The sequence below is a fragment of the Colletotrichum fructicola genome (assembly GCF_000319635.2).
Source record: "Colletotrichum fructicola Nara gc5 chromosome Unknown KSG_Nara_v1_contig01, whole genome shotgun sequence".
Taxonomy (NCBI): domain Eukaryota; kingdom Fungi; phylum Ascomycota; class Sordariomycetes; order Glomerellales; family Glomerellaceae; genus Colletotrichum; species Colletotrichum fructicola.
Window position 1 is genome coordinate 2070525 of NW_027094051.1, and position 16828 is coordinate 2087352.

General features: G+C 57.1%; 6 protein-coding genes across 6 annotated transcripts; 4 read left to right on the plus strand and 2 right to left on the minus strand.

Moving 5' to 3' along the window:
- Positions 1–3432: 3432 nt before the first annotated feature.
- On the plus strand, positions 3433–3867 carry CGGC5_v000589 (uncharacterized protein; the record flags this gene model as incomplete). Its single annotated transcript, XM_032032284.1, has 1 exon — positions 3433–3867. One exon carries the CDS (start codon positions 3433–3435, stop codon positions 3865–3867), a length of 435 nt encoding a protein of 144 aa, XP_031888558.1.
- Positions 3868–6197: 2330 nt separating this feature from the next.
- On the plus strand, positions 6198–8394 carry CGGC5_v000590 (uncharacterized protein; the record flags this gene model as incomplete). The annotated part of the gene is made up of 2 exons (XM_032032283.1): positions 6198–6769; positions 6819–8394. The coding sequence occupies 2 exons, from the start codon at positions 6198–6200 to the stop codon at positions 8392–8394; spliced, it is 2148 nt and encodes a 715-aa protein (XP_031888557.1).
- Positions 8395–9617: 1223 nt separating this feature from the next.
- On the plus strand, positions 9618–10619 carry CGGC5_v000591 (uncharacterized protein; the record flags this gene model as incomplete). Its single annotated transcript, XM_032032282.1, has 4 exons — positions 9618–9831; positions 9926–10007; positions 10066–10254; positions 10328–10619. The coding sequence occupies 4 exons, from the start codon at positions 9618–9620 to the stop codon at positions 10617–10619; spliced, it is 777 nt and encodes a 258-aa protein (XP_031888560.1).
- Positions 10620–10815: 196 nt separating this feature from the next.
- csn-4 (COP9 signalosome complex subunit 4) lies at positions 10816–12135 on the minus strand (the record flags this gene model as incomplete). The annotated part of the gene is made up of 2 exons (XM_032032281.1): positions 10816–10845; positions 10909–12135. The coding sequence occupies 2 exons, from the start codon at positions 12133–12135 to the stop codon at positions 10816–10818; spliced, it is 1257 nt and encodes a 418-aa protein (XP_031888559.1).
- Positions 12136–13320: 1185 nt separating this feature from the next.
- CGGC5_v000593 (J-type co-chaperone JAC1) lies at positions 13321–14055 on the minus strand (the record flags this gene model as incomplete). The annotated part of the gene is made up of 1 exon (XM_032032280.1): positions 13321–14055. One exon carries the CDS (start codon positions 14053–14055, stop codon positions 13321–13323), a length of 735 nt encoding a protein of 244 aa, XP_031888554.1.
- A 565-nt stretch (positions 14056–14620) lies between these two features.
- Positions 14621–16762, plus strand: CGGC5_v000594 (Cytochrome b2; the record flags this gene model as incomplete). The annotated part of the gene is made up of 6 exons (XM_032032279.1): positions 14621–14657; positions 14931–15037; positions 15099–15117; positions 15176–16471; positions 16531–16604; positions 16673–16762. The coding sequence occupies 6 exons, from the start codon at positions 14621–14623 to the stop codon at positions 16760–16762; spliced, it is 1623 nt and encodes a 540-aa protein (XP_031888553.1).
- Between the last annotated feature and the right edge of the window lie 66 nt (positions 16763–16828).

A 16828-nucleotide genomic window follows, 5' to 3' on the forward strand; every position in this document is an offset into this window, starting at 1 on the left:
ACGGCAAGCACGTGTGGACGAACCGGGTCGTCCAAGGAACTGGGCCAACAGAACGGACCGCCGGTGCACTTCTTTTGGCGAGAGGGAGTTTGGACGTTTTTTGGCCCCACGAACCTCACCTTAAATCCCGCGCGAGGGGCAGTGCGCGGCCCTCCGTCCGTTTTGGCGAAACCTCTGTGCACGAAGAAGGCCTGGACGTTGCTGAGATTTGTTTTTTCTTCTTCTGGACAGAGAAATGATGGGGTCATGGGCCCATGGGAAAAACCGAACCAGGTTTTGCAGGCATTGGGAAATAGTTCGATCAAGGTAGTTGGGGTTCTTGGACTTTCGTGCCGAGACGGCGGCGGCACGCCGTTGTGTTGTAGCTAGGAATATCACACGCGGGTGGGGAGGAACACGCACCCACTCTCCAAACCGAGATATCCGTTCAACGGGGGTGGTTCAGCCGGCAAGAAAGGCGATGATGCAATGCGGAGATGTCGGCAAGCCGCCGCGGCCCCCATTGCCCCGGAAAGAGAGGCTGGGAGCCAGGCAAGGTAGGTTTGCGGTGACAGGAAGATCCCCACTCTGCCTTCCGGTGACTGTCCGTCCCAGTTTCCGGGGGGCGGCGACTGAAGAGGAAGAAGAAGAAACGGAGGCGCATCATGACGCCTGTCTCGTTCAATCTGTGACTGTCAAGTCTCTGGGCTGAAGGGCGGGAGGCGTCTGGTCCACACCATCCACATCCAATCCTTCCAAGTTTCATGGATCCTTTTTCACAAAGTCGGCTGTTGAGAAAGCCGGGCCGGTGGCGCCCTTGCAGCAGCAGCAGCATCATTATCGCGCACTTTGACGCGCAAGCGGCGGCGCCTCCAGGAACAGACGCGGGTGCATTAGCCCAGCGCTCGCTAAGAAGTACCTCGCCTGCGACGCAGTTTAAGAATGACAGATGCATACAATGCAGAGCCATTGTCGATAACATTCCTCGCCCCAAAAGGACAGAATAAAAAAGTCCAGAGGTTGGGCCGTTTGCGCTAAGAGTTGGGTCTAGGGCAGGAAACAGCAGGGACGCCCGTTGAAACGAGTTTCTCACCAGGGCAACGACTTAGCCCAAACGAGTTACCTTGCTCCGATCTCTCGGGACTATCCCCTCCAGCATGGCTATTTGCATTCCACCTAAAAGTCCCATCACCCTCTCTCGGCTCGGCTTGGGACGAAGGGCAGGCAAGAGAAGATGGGATGGCCCGGGCGGGAGGGACTGGATACCATCATCACACCATCTCGCCGGTACCGCTCTCGGGCTGTTGTTGAGATGAGTCGTGAGATCGAAATTGCGATGATAGCGATAACAGCCCTGGGCAAGATGGGTTGCTTCGAGTGCGCGGGAAGTCAGCGGGAGGCGGATGCGAGTAAGCGCCTTTCAAGATTGACGAGGCGTCGTTGATGCGACCTCAGCACGCGCTACGGCGTCCAGGGTGCAAGCCGGGCCTCTCAGCTCTCAGCTGAAGAGGGGAAAAGGAAGCCCGGTGGGATTTGCCATGTCGTCCGTTGGAGTTCCCACTTGAAGCAACATCCACGGCATTCTGTTCCTGGTGTGCTGGAGAGAGAGAGAGCGGTTTAGCCAATCCGCCAAGGCAGGAAAGCAGCGGCGTACCCGATGCTGCAGCCCTCGAGGTTCCAGCCCCGTCTGTGCCATGGATCGAAAGCTCGAAACACTCCAGACCGACAATCCCGTCATGGCCAGCTGCAGCAACAACCCCCGTACGTACGTCCTTTCCAATCTTGGTGCGTGTGGGCGTGTGAAGGTGTGTGTGTTTGACGCTGCAGGGCGGAACGGGATCTCCCCAACCTCTCGCCGATATGCTTCGCGGGTCACCTCATTCGTTGGTCTGAAGGTCCGGACGACGAGCCCTGGGCGAAAAGCGAAAAAAGATGAGACCAGACGACGAGAGGGAGCGAGCTTAGGGCCGTTCAGGGACTGGGCTCTATTTGCCCGAGACGACTACCAACGCACAATCACATCACCATTGCCTGTCCATGTCTCTGTTTCTCTGTCTCGCGTTCTCTGCCTAGGTGCTTCACATGAAAGGACCACGGAAGACGACGGCAACGTGCGCAGCTCTGTATGGGCTGTGTGCATGGCCTGCATTGTCCAGAGGAGCCTATTGCTGGACGTCGATGGCGGTTCATCGCAACCCCGCGAAACGGGGGGGACAGGGAATCATGGCATATGCCTTGGCTACCTCCAGACAGCCCATTGGCCGCGAGCAAACCCGGGAGTCGTCGTCGTCCGTCCCAGCCGCCTCCGCCACGCAAGGAATCGCCCGGCGGTCCAGAAACCTCGCCCAAACCCACCCTGTTAACCTTGTTTTCTTAACTTTGCACACAAATGTCGTCTTGTGCTGAAATGGAATTGTGGGTAGACGTGTATGGATACAGCCTGCGACACATCGTCGATTTGATGGAAGAGGCGCGGGACTGGGCTAGACGAAGGGGGGGCACCGTGGAAGGCAGAGGGGTTAGATTGCCCACATTCCAATCATTCATGCCGACTAAAGCATGCCCCAGCCGCTGTGTTGCAGAAATGCTGCCTCCATATTGCGTTGCTTTGCGTAGAGATGCGGTAAAGGGCACAAAAAAAAAGTTCTCTGGACCAGGCCTGGTCCTTGTGTGTTCTGGTGCTGCTGCTTCCTGGTCTGAGGGGGCGAGCGCCGACACATGGACATGTCTTACCGTGCCCACGACATGACGGATATTTCGAGCGTGCGTGGGTTGGGGGTGTTGGCTGAGGCGTGTGTGTGGTCGTCCTCGCGAGCGAGTGGGAGGAGCCTGATATAATGCGGTCAGCGCATGAGATTCCGCAATCTCGCCTTTTTGCCCTCGCTGCTCATTTCTCTCTGTGTTTCGAGTGCGCGCAACAGCCCCCTTTCTTAGCATTGGTACATATTTGTCTCGACTCGTTCCTTGATTTTCTTCATTTTGGTTGTTCGGATTGCTTGGGTATATGGGTCCCGGCCGGATTGTCTGAGCTTGGCTTCCACTGTTTCCAACCCCTATCCTTTCAGCTCAGCTCGCTTCAGTCCCTGCTTGGTGATGCCTTCAACTTGGTAACGGGCGGGTCGGCTACTGAATCGAGAACCCACACGGCAAGGCAACGACGGCAACTGGCCAAGCTCCCCACGCTGGAATATATTAAAAACACACACAAAATTACGGCACATCGACCTCATGAGGACCAAGGTTGCGGGCACCCTTTGGCGACAATAAAAAGAGCAGTCTCCCCCTCAGACGGCCCCGGCGAGCGGTGCGGCTGAACTGAGTGAGAAAGAGAAGAGAATTGTGAGGAGCGAAAAAGAGTCGGTCAGCGCCCCAGCAACGACGGAATCTCACCGAAGGCCAAGACGAGGAGGCAACGAGCCATTGAGACTCGGAAAACCCGAAATCTACGGCGAAATGATTAGCGGACGGCAGTACTACGAGATCCCACCCGCTGGCGGCGGCGGGAGCGGCGGCGTCGTCATCGGCGGCGGTGGTGGTACCCGTGGTGGTGCGGGTAACCACGCGATGAACGGCCACGGCAGCATTCATCGATTCGACCCGACATACGTTCCCGGCTACGGCCACGGCGTGCATGGTTACAGTCGGGGCCACAGTCACGGTGGTGGTGGCTACTACGATCGCAACCGCGGGACGCGAGTCCAGCAGTACGACGACGACGACAACGACGATAGCAACAATATCAGCATCAACCACGGCTTCAAGCCTGCCCCCGCGGCCAGGCAATCCCTCTCGGCGCTGGACGAGAAGCGTGCCAACGAGATCCGCCGCGGCGTTTACGCCCACGTCTTTCTCGATGTCAAAAATAGCAGCAAATCAGAAGTCTCGTAAGTCCCTCTTTCGTCCTACTGTCTGGTTTTCGCGCCTCCGTCTTCCATTGGCCGCCCCCGTTTCTTGGGTTCATCATCCACCTTTGCTTTCCGTCGCAATTTGTTTGTCGTTTTCGCGCGCGCGTCAAATAAGCCGTCAGGCTGTCTGTCAGTCTGTTTTCTGCCCTTCGCGCATGTACACTTCACTTTGCATGAGAATGCGTTCGTGTTCGTCTCTGCTGCAGTCGGATTTACTAGTCATTTTCCGGGCCTGCTAGTCATTTATGTTACCGCGTGCCTCATGCTGCAGCACTTTTTCTGCTGCTGCTGCGCCCTCTTCGATGCCTGTCCTGACTTTGAGGATGGTTTCATCCATTTGCGAGTTGGGACGGGGTCGTTTGGGCTTCAGGTTCATCCGATTATCCCGTTTTGTCAAAGTCAATCCCTGGTACCCACGTTGTCTGCGCATGCGCATGTTCATGCTGCGTTTTTCTGTTTTTCCACCGTTTCTTGCCCACATTTTTTAAGAAAAAATCTGGAAATCTGGATGACGACTTTGGATACAAGTCCGACTGTTGTCGCGTCGTTCGATCTCCCGAAAGAGTTTAATGGGGCGCTGCTCCACGCCTCATTTCATCGGCGCCCGATGTTTCCAAGCGGGACGTGGAGCTGAGCCGACGGGGTGCCTGTTAGTGTTGGTTATTGGAAATGCTCTCTCCATTTGCACTTGCACTTGCTTTTCGGGGAGGCTTGGAAGGACAAGACACATGCAGCAGCAGCATGCGGGAAAAATCCCACAGACGAGCAAGCCGCTTCCTTCAATGCCGCAGTCGTTCCTCGAACCTGCTTCTTCTGAAATTGCGTCCCCACGAGATCTTCCGCCCAGCCTCAGCGCGGGCGGAGACGAGAGCTCGCTGATCGCGAGCTGTCACTTCTGGTGATGGACACGCATCTTCATCCCCCCCAACATGGATGGAGCTTTGGTTCCCCCGAGTTCGACTTCGACTTCTGCTCCATGTCTCCCCCTTGCCCAAAAAGACACACAGCGCAACATACGACCCCCTTGCTCTTTCATCTCCAATCTCCAATCTGCAGCTCAAAGTTGGGCAGACCCATGATTTGAATCATCCTTCATCCTTGCCAGCAGCCGCAAATCACCCACCCTTCCGACCTGGAGCGGACGCTCTCAATCACTTGGTGCCAGGGAGCACGAGAACGGAGACTGCAGACGTTTTCTCGGAAGGAAACGATAAGCCCAGCAGGAACCAGGGGACCAAAGGAGCGTGGGAGCTTCCTAATTTCCACCAGGAACAGTGGCGCGCGTCTCTGTGCAGTGGCCGGCTAGGACAAGACTCGCGCCGCTACCCGCCAAGCGGCACGATACGGCTCCAAGGCTGGCTGCTGCCAGAGACCAACAAGATTTTTTCCTTCTGTTACTCTTCTCGTCCCTCTTCGCGCCGCACATAGTGTAAGCCCTAGCGCAAGTGCTAGAGTAGGGACTCGTCGTCGTTCGCCGCGCCCACGTTGCCGGGTTGCGCGACTCGACTACGGCGTTGCTTAGCCCGGCCGCCTTGCAACGCCTTCCCAAGACTCGACACAACACCCGCGACAACCCACGGCTGAGGTTCGCCGGTCCCAAGTGCCAGGGACCCCCTTCAAGCTCCAAGTGCGCCCCCAAGGGGGTGGTGGGAGGGGTGGGAGGGCCCTTGGTTCCATGGCCCATGGCAACCCCCGCCGGTGGATGGTCGATGGGCGGGCACCCATCAGTGCCATCACGCTCCATTGGGATAGGATGATCAGAGCCATTGTCTGAGCACTGCCGATGCACCTGTCTGTCGTTGCGTTTTGTGTGTGTCTTCCACGGATGTGTTGGTGTCCGTAGCTACGGTACAGAGTACCTTACGCAGCCTGCCTCCGCTGAAAGCCTAGGGTCCAGGCTACAGCCTCCCCGCCGGTGCCAGCGCTGGTGCGAGTGCCGGCCTCTGCGCTGTTTTCCTCCCGTCTTTTCGTATTAAACATGACTGAACCCCCCCATTCGTCACGTCATGCTGGCGCTTGTTTAATCTTCTCTTTTTCTCGCTTTCACTGTTTGCCGATTGCTTGTACCTTCTTGGCTTGGACACTGGGACTGGGGCCGTTGCCGATTTCCGATTGCTCTTGTTGGATCTCACCTATTAACACGTCTTCTCCCACCCCAGTAGCAACAACCCGAGAGTCCAACAACACAAGAGACGAGCCTCCGCCTCACCTGCTGCTTCCACTTACGTCGTACACGATGGTAATCGCCTGAGAGTCCCCGGCCGTTTCTCTTCACGCCCGTCAGTCGCTACCGCAGTCACCCTGACCCCCGTCATGGCCGCCAGCCACGGACCGGCCCCAGCATACTTTGGAGCCCCTACGGAATTATATTCCAAGCGTGATTCCTCGATGAATGCGATGAACGCGATGTCGCCCGCACGATCGAGCCCGCGGATAGCCCGCGTACCGTACGCCCTGCAGACAACACCCGCCGAATCCAAGGGTGTCGTCGAGGCCATGCCCGTCACCCCACTCAACAGACCGCGGAAGCTCTCACAGGCTTCCACTGTCACCGTAACCAGCGTCAACAGCCCGAGGGACAGCTTCGACTCCAGGTCGAGGAGCTCGTCATGGAGCAGCAACAGGTCCAGCTTCGAATCGAGGGACTCGTGGAGACCCGACTACCTGTATCAGCGACCCAGCCAGCCTGTCGTCTTCAGGAAGAAGGCCCAGCCTGGTGAGATCTTTGCAAAGCTGCCTGGAGAGGTGCTGGAGCTCATCCTGGGCGAGCTTAAGAAGTTACATCTTGACAGGAGTAGTGAAAGCTGTGCGACATGTTGGATGAGGGATCTGTGCTCCATCAGCCTGACTGCTCGAAAATGGTGCAAATATGCACGAGTGGCCTTGTGAGATATTCTTTCCTACAACGCCGTTCTGTTTGCTGACGACTTTAAGATACGAGGACATCCAGCTGGTGGGACCAGACTCGACCGCGCAGAAGAAGAAGTACAAGCTCGCACTCGGCTCCCGAATGATGCTTCTACGACGAACTCTGAGATCGAACGCGTACCTCGCCGCCATGGTTCACACCGTGAAGGTCCCCAGCCCGCCCGTCGGCGTCGCGCTGGAGGATTATCACAACCAGGTGGCCGCCCTCATCATGGCTTGTCCCAACTTTGAGCGCCTCATCGGTCTTCACCCTCAGTACAGCCACTCTTTCAGCAAGCTGTACCACGCCCTCTCGACCCGCAAGCGTCTTAAGCACATGGATTGGGTGGTCCAGCCCTCACCGTTCCAGCGACAGCACCGATTGGGCCGTTCGAACTCTTCTGATAATGTCCCAACATTAACCCAACGCCAGCGCGAGATGGTGACGCCTGGCGATCTGCAACCGCACCAGAGCGCTACTTTCCTCGAATACCACGTCGACTGGGCTCACCTCAGCACTCTGACGATTCACTGCCTTCCGGGCGCGACGCTCACCCCTGATAATCTCGTCAGCTCGGCGTTGATGCACCTGACGTCCTTGCAGCACCTATACCTGTCTCACATGCCGGTGACTGCCTTCAACGACAACGCCCTGCTCTCACTCCCTCCCTTGCGCACACTATCTCTTTCCCACGTCCCGGGTGTCACTTGTGCCGGAATCTCGGCCTTGGCGACTTTGCCTACAAGCCAGGCGATCCAGAAACTGACGCTACGCCACATCAACCTCGAATCCCTACCCGCCCTGGCTCGCATCTTCTCCAACTTCACCTACCTCGAAGCATTCACCCTCGTCCAGAGCTTCGCCCCTACTCTCCCCGAGGATACTTTCATCTGGCTCATGCCCTACCTGGCGTCTGGTTCCCTGCGCAAACTCCACTGGGACATCACAAGCAACACCACCCACGCAAACGCAGCAGATTCGATCCTCGCCCGCAGCATCGCAGCCTCCGGCTTCCCCTCCCTTCGCAGTCTCCGCACCCCGAATGATCCCGAGGGCATCTTCCAAGCTCTCTGCCGCCCCTACGAGCGCGTCGACCTCGCCAGCGACCGATTCCGCCAGCCTGTTGCCCGAAGCGCCTCGTTCCCCGCCGCGGCGCCCGGATCTCCCACCAAGTCCAAATTCCCGGCCAAGGCCGCCACACTACCGCCCACCGAGACATTCCTGGAGTGCACCGATCTCCACCAGGCCCGTCTGGCAGCGCAGGCCCGCCTCGAGGCTGCGCGGCCGTTCCCGCGGTTCTTTGTCAATGTCATTGATGAAGATGGCACGCTGTTGGAGAAGTACGGACTGGCAGGTTTCATGGGTACCATTGAGAGCCGCATCTCATACAACCTGCGTCCGGACTCTGGCGCGAAGGACGAGCGTGGCGGAATAGTCGAGATGTCAGACTTGATGGCCGGCAGCAACGGCGAGGACATTCCCAACGGCAAGGAAGGCTGCACTGGCCGCTGGAACGTGTCCTCGTCGGCGGCGGAGAAGAAGGACAAGGAACGGTGGTGGCACACGGAAAGAGGCCGATGGCACCAGCCCGAACTTGCGTAATGATGATGAAACGTAATCATGGAGGCAATACCCCTTGTGCTCTGGCTTTCCTTTTTTTCTTTTTCTCACTTTTTTCTCCATGACGATTTACTCATGATATCCAAATTGTCTTGGACGTGGAGATAGATACCAAACGAAATCTGGGATGGGGAAACGGATGTGTATAGATGTACTTAATGTTTTATAACGGTATTTAAAGGGCCCAACGACAGACGGCGAGAGATACAAGATGAAGCCAAAAAGAAGTAGATATGCCAGGAAAGAAATCAACAGCACCTCTTTGACAGGGGTTTCTTGACGATTGATTCATCCTTCTGCTATGCTGTATGTCACACTCGTGGGGGTCTGTGAAACCTTGTCAGGAAGCTTTCCAGAAAAAGGAAATGTTTTGTCCTCCAAGTCCAGTTGCCACGGTGTTTCGTTTTGCGTGGAATTCTCTAGAAGACGGTCCGTCCGGCTTGTGGTTCAGATCATCCGTGGACGGGGACACGCATCTAGGTATCCAAAGAGCTTACATCAGCGCCCCCAGACGAGAGCAGGTCGCAAGCTGTGACATGGTGGGACCAGGAGATGAAGCAGGCACTGCCTCTTTGCTGTTGCCTGTGCTCACAGTCATTGTCCGTCATCGCGTGCTGAGGTGCCTAGCTGCCTTTTGAGCATCAATATGAAGTACCGTACATAGGGATGTTCGGCTGGCGGTAGGCGGGGGACCCCGGTGCGCTGCAGGAGCCTTAAAACCCGCCCAGGGGACTCCCCATCACAGGCGGTTCCATTCCTCGCCATCCCTCCCCCCTTCCACTGGACCCGTCCCCGCCCCCACCGTAGGTTCCCTGTCCGTCAATCCCGTGCGCGCAGTGACCACCCGACCGCTGCTGCCTCCCCACCTGACCTCAGTCACCTCCATCAGCCTCAACGACCTCCGACATCTACAGTATCTCGACTTGCACCTCTCACGTACCAGCCGTTCATCTCAAGATAGATTTCAATATCCTTCGCCGCTTGAATATTCTCCTGGGTCCTACCCCCGACGCTGACAGCCTTGCTTCATTTGCATCATCACCCGCCCTCGATTGCATCATTCAATCGGGTACCTTATAACGAGTCTGGAAGTACATCGGCATCAGCCTGGGGACCACATTTTCGTTCGGAACAGGCCGAAAGACGACGAACAGGACGGGAGCCGGGAAAGAAAACCACAAAAGGCACGGAAGAGGCAGACCAAGATGGCCAAGGAGAAGACGCTCCGCATCTTTTGCTTCGGCGACTCGCTGACGGCCGGGTTCTCGGCTTACGGCTCGGTCTACCACCCGTACTCCATCGCTCTGACGCAGAAGCTATCCAAGGACTTGTCTCACACGCAAGTCATCGCCACCGACAACGGTATGCCGGGAGATGTCGTCACCCAGGGTGCTTTTGCACAGCGGTTCGCGAGCGAAGGTCCGTTGCCGCCGTCCACCTTCATCTCACACGATATCTCACTTCACGTCTCACTCATAGCTTCTCATGTATGATGCTGATCGATGAAATGTAGTGAACTCAGTATCATTTGATCCCGCCGCCGGTAAACCAGTCCCAACAGTGTACGACTGGGTTGTTATCCTGGGCGGCACAAAGTAAGTTCAAGCTCATTCACCGTGGCCGCATCTCAGACAAGTGCTAACGCTCTTGCAGCGACTTGGCATATAGCGTGCCTCCAGAGAAGATTTTCCAGTCTCTCCTAGCAGTTTACAACACAGCCCTTGAGAAGGGAAGCAAGGTCCTCGCGTTAACGGTACCCGAGACGGCCATTAAGCATACGAAGGTGGACGCCGCGCGGAGTCAACTCAACTCTGCCATACTCTCACATGAGGCGCCAAATTAGTAAGTCAAAGTCTACTTCTTCACAACCCAAGTCGTCACGCGAAAAAGGAGAGAAATGCTGATCGCAGCTAAGCTACGCCTTTGATCTCAACGCCAGAATCCCCTACCACGCCCTCCCAGACAGAGAGCGTAAGAAGTACTGGGACGACGGCGTACACTTCACCCCGGCAGGCTACGACTGGATGGGCGGCCACATCGCCGAGGCGCTGGGTAACTTTATCGAACTAGAGCGCGACCCCAACTCGCGCAGGTCACGGCGCACGAAGCGGTACAAGGAGGAGGACATCTCCTTTGACGAGGAGTCGGGCGACCCACGGTCGCTAAGTGAGGGATACGTGGTCGTGCGGATGAGAGACTTGGATTAGATACCTTTTATGATGCACCCTTTTACTCTTTCTGCTGACATCTCTCTATTGTCGGCTGCCTGCCTTTCCGGCTGCCGAGGTGCCCTCTCTGATGAGTGGTCTCATGTGCTATGCTTGTTTTGTGTGATTCCCCTGAACGCCGGTAATCCCCCTTTACAACGCCAGATATGTTCATCATCCAGTCGTAGCCGTCATTTCATACAACCAAGTTGGCCTCCACGAATTCCTGAGTCGGACGACTATTAGCCGTGTTTGCACAGAATATGTCGAAGAAAGGGGTGGTACTCACGGGGAACTGCTTCTGTAAAGCGTTGGTCACATTCTCAACCTCCTCAGCCATGCTCTGCACGTTGGCATCCCACTGCCTCATCTCCTTGCCGACCGTCACTTCCGCCCGCCCGCTGCCCTTCTGGCCCGAGGCCTCGCCGCCCTCGAACCAAATCACCTCCTCGAGCTGGTCGATCCGGCCGAGCAGCCGGCCCTGCTCAATCATGCGCGCCGTTGTCTCCTCCGCCTTCTCCCCGTCCAGGCCGAGCAGCGAGCCGAGCGCCTCGAAGCCGATGTTGCGGTACAGGCGCGAGGCACCTAGCAGATTGTGCTCCACGACGGCCTTGGCCAGGACGGTGGACCCGTCGGCCGTCGTCGCGAGCTGGTGCGGCTGCAGGCCCTGCGCGAACTTCTCCACCTCCGCGGGTGCGAGCAGCCTGTCAAAGAACATCTTCTCCAGCATGCCGAACTCGTCCAGCCCGGCGGACCGCTCGTCCTTGTACAGCTTGCCCAGCGCGCGGCTGCGCATCGGGCCGGCGGGGGCGAGGATGGCGCACTTGACGGCCATGCTGAGGGTGTGCAGGCGCTCCTCCTCGGCGATGGCCGGGCTCAGGCTGATCTCGTGGTAGCGGTTGCTGGCGCCCAGGAAGTCGCGTTTGGAGTCGAGGATGCGGGCCTGGGAGAGCTTGAAGTGCAGGTCGAGGTCGCGGTCCTGGACGGTGTGCATTATGTTCTTGAGCTTGTTGACGTACGTCTCGGCGGCGGTGGTATCGTCGACCTCGAGGTAGTTGCGGGCGATGCGGACCCAGACGCGGGCCTTGTCGTCGTTTGTGACTTTCCGCTGGGATCCGTCGAGGGGGATCTCGGCGAGGGACTTTGCGGCGTCGAGGAAGTCCTCGTTGTTCTCGTGGGCCTCGGCGACGAGCTCGCGGACGGCGGCGGCCTGGTCGAGGAAGGAGGACGGCTGGGCGCTCAGCTGGGAGAGGGTGTGCGTGCCGACGGCGATCCAGAGGTCGTCGTTCTTGAGGTCGCGGAGGACCTTGACGAAGGTCGTGAGGACGGCGCGGGTGGACACGATGCCGAGCGAGGCGGCGAAGAAGGCATCGAGGACGGCGTTCAGGTCTGAGGTGATTGTCGGCGGGGAGGAGAGGTTCTTGATGTCGGCGATGATGGCCTCGTAGGCCGCTGCCTTGTCGCCTGCGGACGCGGCTTGGGCGAGCCGCTCGGCGACCTTTTGCGAGGGCGCCATCGTTGCTTCTTTCCTTCGTTTGTAGGTTTATTCGTGGGAGTGAGTGGAATTAGTGAGGTTCTTGTTTTGGCGTTAGGGTGTTGAAGTCACAGAGCTGGAGCTGTGCTGTCCGTTGGTCGTCATTGGTAAGGTTAGGCAGGCAAGGTGGAATGGTGGGGTAATAGCTTCGGAGAGGTTGTGGAGGGGTGCAAGGGCCCACCGTCAAAAGTCAAAGACATGCCTTGTACGACGGGAGCTTGTACAACGAACGGATCATTGAACTAATTTCATGTGCGATTCAGTGAGGCACTGGGATTGAGTGACCTGAGTTGTCGGGAATTTGATAGAAAAATCGCTTCCATCGCTCATCACTGACTGTTTTCATGCTCTTGTACTTAACTTAAGTCAATGAACAACTTTATGTACACAATAAAAACTATTTTGTGTTGACCTAAAATGACTTCAAGATTCTGGGCTGCCAGATTGAGTGCTCACAATTGGAGGACTTGCTCTAACAAGGCGCTTCCCAGGTTTTTAAATAGACCGCCTGATATGTGTACTTGACTAGGGACGATGGTGACGATAACGACGATGGTAATAAGGAAGAGAATAGTAGAGCAGAGCAAGATATATAACCACAGGAGAATTGATCGCTCTAGCACAGGAAGAATAGGCTCTTTTCAATTTACGAAGGCCAGTCTCATAGCTGTTGTGAGGATAGCAGTGTCCGTCACCAGTTCCCCGTCTGGCCGGACCCGCACTGGCATCACAAATAGGTAGCTGGAAGGGAAGCTCTCAAACGGGGCAAGCTGCTCAAAACCGACTTGTTGATCCTGCCTCAAGATTTACCCCGTCGGTGAACAGTCGGAATCAAGGAGGCTGGTTTTCACGACATTCGCTGAACTATTTTAAAGCGGTCGCATGTCTGGGCCATCGGGATTTTTTGCCAAACACGACTCGCTCTCACCCCGTCAATTTTGACCAGCCACGATCGCGCGAGACAGGGATCGGCCGGAATGCATGGGAGTTGTGAATGCATTAAATTATGAACGGTGCGCGGGTATCTTTCCAAACATCAGCCCACCATCAGCCGATGATGACGAGCGAACCCTTACAGCTTAGATATACACTTTTTCTTTCCTTGGTGTCTTTTTCTCTACACAACACCAGGTAGATATTTCGCTTCACCTCGTTTTCCCTCGGAAACTAGTGTTGCAAAACAATCGGCTTCCCCGCCTCCCAGTTGTGCAGGCTCTCCTGGATATTGACCCAGTACCGCAGCTTCACCGCCTCCCTCTTGGCCGTATCGATATCGTCGTGCCGGAAGGCCTCCTCCAGCACCTCCTCGCTCTCACGTATCCGGCCCTCGTTCGCCTCCCGCTGGCCCTCGAGCTCGCTCTCCGCCGCCGCCTCCTCAATCTCCTCGCGCGCCTCCAGCACCACCATCAGCAGCTCCGGGTCCTCGACCTTGAGCGTCTCGTCGTTGGCCACGTCCACCCCCCGCAGCTGCAGCAGGTACTGCGCCCGCAGCAGCGGGTTCGACAGCGTCTTGTACGCCTCGTTGATCCGCGCCGACGTCGCCTCAGCCCGGTTCTTGAGCTCCGCCGGGTGCATGTCCGGGTGCGCCTTGGCCTGCAGCCGGAGGAACTCGCGCCGGAGGGCGCGCTGGTCGATGGGGAAGTGGCCCTTCGGCGGCGGGCCGTCCGGGAGCGTGATGGGGAAGAAGTCGTAGTGCGTTGCCGGCGGCTTGCTGCCGCTCTCCTGCGCGGAGGAGGCCGTCTGCTCGCTCGACGCCGCTGTCGCCGGTCGGGAGAGTGAGGCCGTCGCTGACATCCATCTTGGCTGGGTGAGGCAGTTAGAGGGTTTCGGGCCCCATTGTGTTGTGCTTCTTGCGGCCAGCGGCGTGCTGGTCATTGCTCCAGTCCCGGCTACCCGGGCCATGGTCGCTTGTCGCCGGCACCTCGCACAGAGGCGGGATACGTCGCGTGCGCTCGTCGTGATTGAAGTACGCATTCTGCAAGACTGGTACGATTGAACTCAAAAGCTTCTCCTTTACGCAGCGCAAAATCGGTAAGTTTTTGGCAGCAATCGTGGGGGGTATCTATGCGATTGGAAACACAGTGAATGGTCTTTGGTGTTGCTCATCCGCAAAAGGGCGAAATTTGCGACGGCTGAAGGGCGAATGGATGACGTCCCCCCCTTCCAGTTAATTGCCCACACTGCCGCGCCAAAGCGAAGCGAAGCGGGCTTAGGTGGTCCTAGCGCCGAGAGCCGCGCCGACATGTCCGAAGTCGGCCGGGGGGCAAAGTCGGTGTTTTCGCGGGCTCGCGGCATTCTTTCCACGGGCGGGTCCTGCTCGACATTGTTCCCCATTTAAAAAGGAGCCACAGCTTTTGACTAAAAAGTGCGGTGTGATTCGATGGTTGTCCGGTCACGAAGTGTTGTGCTGGAGCTGTCTGCATCCACACCCTTCCGATGTCTGGGGTCGATTGACTGCATTTTGATGATGCCAGCACCCAGAGAGGAACTGGGTGTCATCACAGGTTTGCGGACTGATTAAAACGTGCAGACAGTGAAGCATCAAGATGCACTCTTGGACTTGCACTGGAAATCCTTCCCGGTCACTCCCGTGAAGCTCAACCTCTTCGAAGGTCTTATCAGAAAGATGTTCGATTCAAAAGACCAATCAGGGGATTCTTATTAATGCATGTGCACCTGTTTGGGCAGCTTTCTCCTACGCCTACCGTATACGTATCCAGAATTGTGTAAGCACCCGTATCAGGCTTGCTTTCACGGACGTGCTCCCCCAACCCCAGATCAAACCCCACGGGACTGGTTCCTAGGCCATACGTACGGGGTAATTACCGCCGAATGGCAGGCGACTTATTACGACGATGGTGCCCGCTTCGCTCGTCTTGTCGAGGTTCGTCCCAGTTTTCGTGTTGAAAGTCGAGACCGCGAACAGCTAAAACATCATGTCCAAGGTATTCACTGCTGAAGAAGGTCAGTCCACGTCGGCTTCTCTGCCCCAATTTCTCCTTGCTGACCCCGAAACCATCAGTGCGAAAGCACAACACCCCAGAGAGCTGCTGGGTCGTGCTCTACGGCAAGGTATACGACGTGACCGAATTCCTCCCTTCCCACCCCGGCGGCTCCAAGATCATCGTGAAGCTCTCCGGCAAAGATGCGACCGACGAATACGATCCCATCCACCCCCCAGGGATCCTCGAGGAGAACCTGAAGCCCGAAAACTGCCTCGGCACGATAGATCCTGAGTCGCTGGCTCTGCTGCAGCCCGCGCCGGCCAAGGCAGAAGACGCGAAGCCCAAGGAGGGACCGCCTCGCTTGGAGACGCTGCTCAACCTTGATGAGATTGAAGAGGCTGCCACAAAGTTGATCCCCAAGAAGGCATGGGCATACTACTACTCGGCTGCGGATGACCTGTGGACGAAGAGCAACAACGGCCGCGCATACAGGCAGATTCTGCTCAGGCCGCGCGTGTTTGTTGACTGTACTCAAGTTGATACCTCTACATCAATTCTGGGCCACAATGTTGGGCTCCCGCTGTTTGTGTCACCAGCTGCCATGGCCAGACTCGCCCATCCTGACGGCGAGCGTGGCATTGCAAAGGCTGCTGCCAAGTTCAATGCGATGCAGTGCGTGTCGAACAACGCCTCAATGACCCCAGAACAAATCATTGAGGGTGCTGAGCCAGGCCAGGTCTTCGGATGGCAACTCTACGTCCAAAACGACAGGGCCAAGAGTGAAGCCATGTTGAAGCGCATCAATGCCATGAGAGATCACTACAAATATGTCTGCTTGACGCTGGACGCCCCCTGGCCCGGCAAGCGTGAGCTCGACGAGAAGCAGCAGTTTGAGGGAGCCTTCGTGGTCGAGTCAGAGTCAAACTCCAAGACTGAGGAGGCTAAGCGGCCAGGCGGTGGTGGTGTCGGCCAGCAGCTGTTCTTTGGAACGGCAGCCGACTTGACGTGGAAGACAACCCTTCCCTGGCTTGCAAAGCACACCGATCTGCCCATCGTGCTCAAGGGACTGCAGACGCATGAGGATGCCTACCTGGCTGCTATGTACGCGCCTCAAGTGAAGGCCATCATCTTGTCGAACCATGGAGGCCGTGCTCTCGACACGGCCCCGCCTGCGGTACACACTTTGCTGGAGATCCGCAAGTACTGCCCCGAAGTATTTGACAAGATCGAGGTCTGGGTCGACGGTGGCATCAAGCGTGGAACAGACGTTGTCAAGGCTCTGTGCCTGGGTGCGAAGGCTGTCGGCGTTGGTCGCGCTGCCCTCTTCGGTCTGGGTGCTGGTGGCCAGGCCGGTGTGGAGAGGACGTTCGAAAGTGAGTCTTGCGTGTGCAAAGACATGTCGTTGTTGACGAGTCGCTAACTTTTTGTCCAGTCTTGAAGGCCGAGACGGAGACATGCATGAGGCTACTTGGTGCGAAGAACATCAGCGAGCTGGGCCCCAAGTTTGTAAGTGACACCACTACGATCCAAACGCAAGACCCTGGTGAGACGTCGGTTGCTAATGTATGCGGCAGATCAACACTCGCCAAGTTGAGAGGGATATATACGACGGCGAGTCTGGGCTCGAGAACAGGGTTAGCCTGTGGGTGAAGTCGAAGCTGTAGATTGACAGCGCCATGCCTGTACACCAGCTGAAAACAGGAGGCTCTTCGAACGTTGGCCGAAGGGGG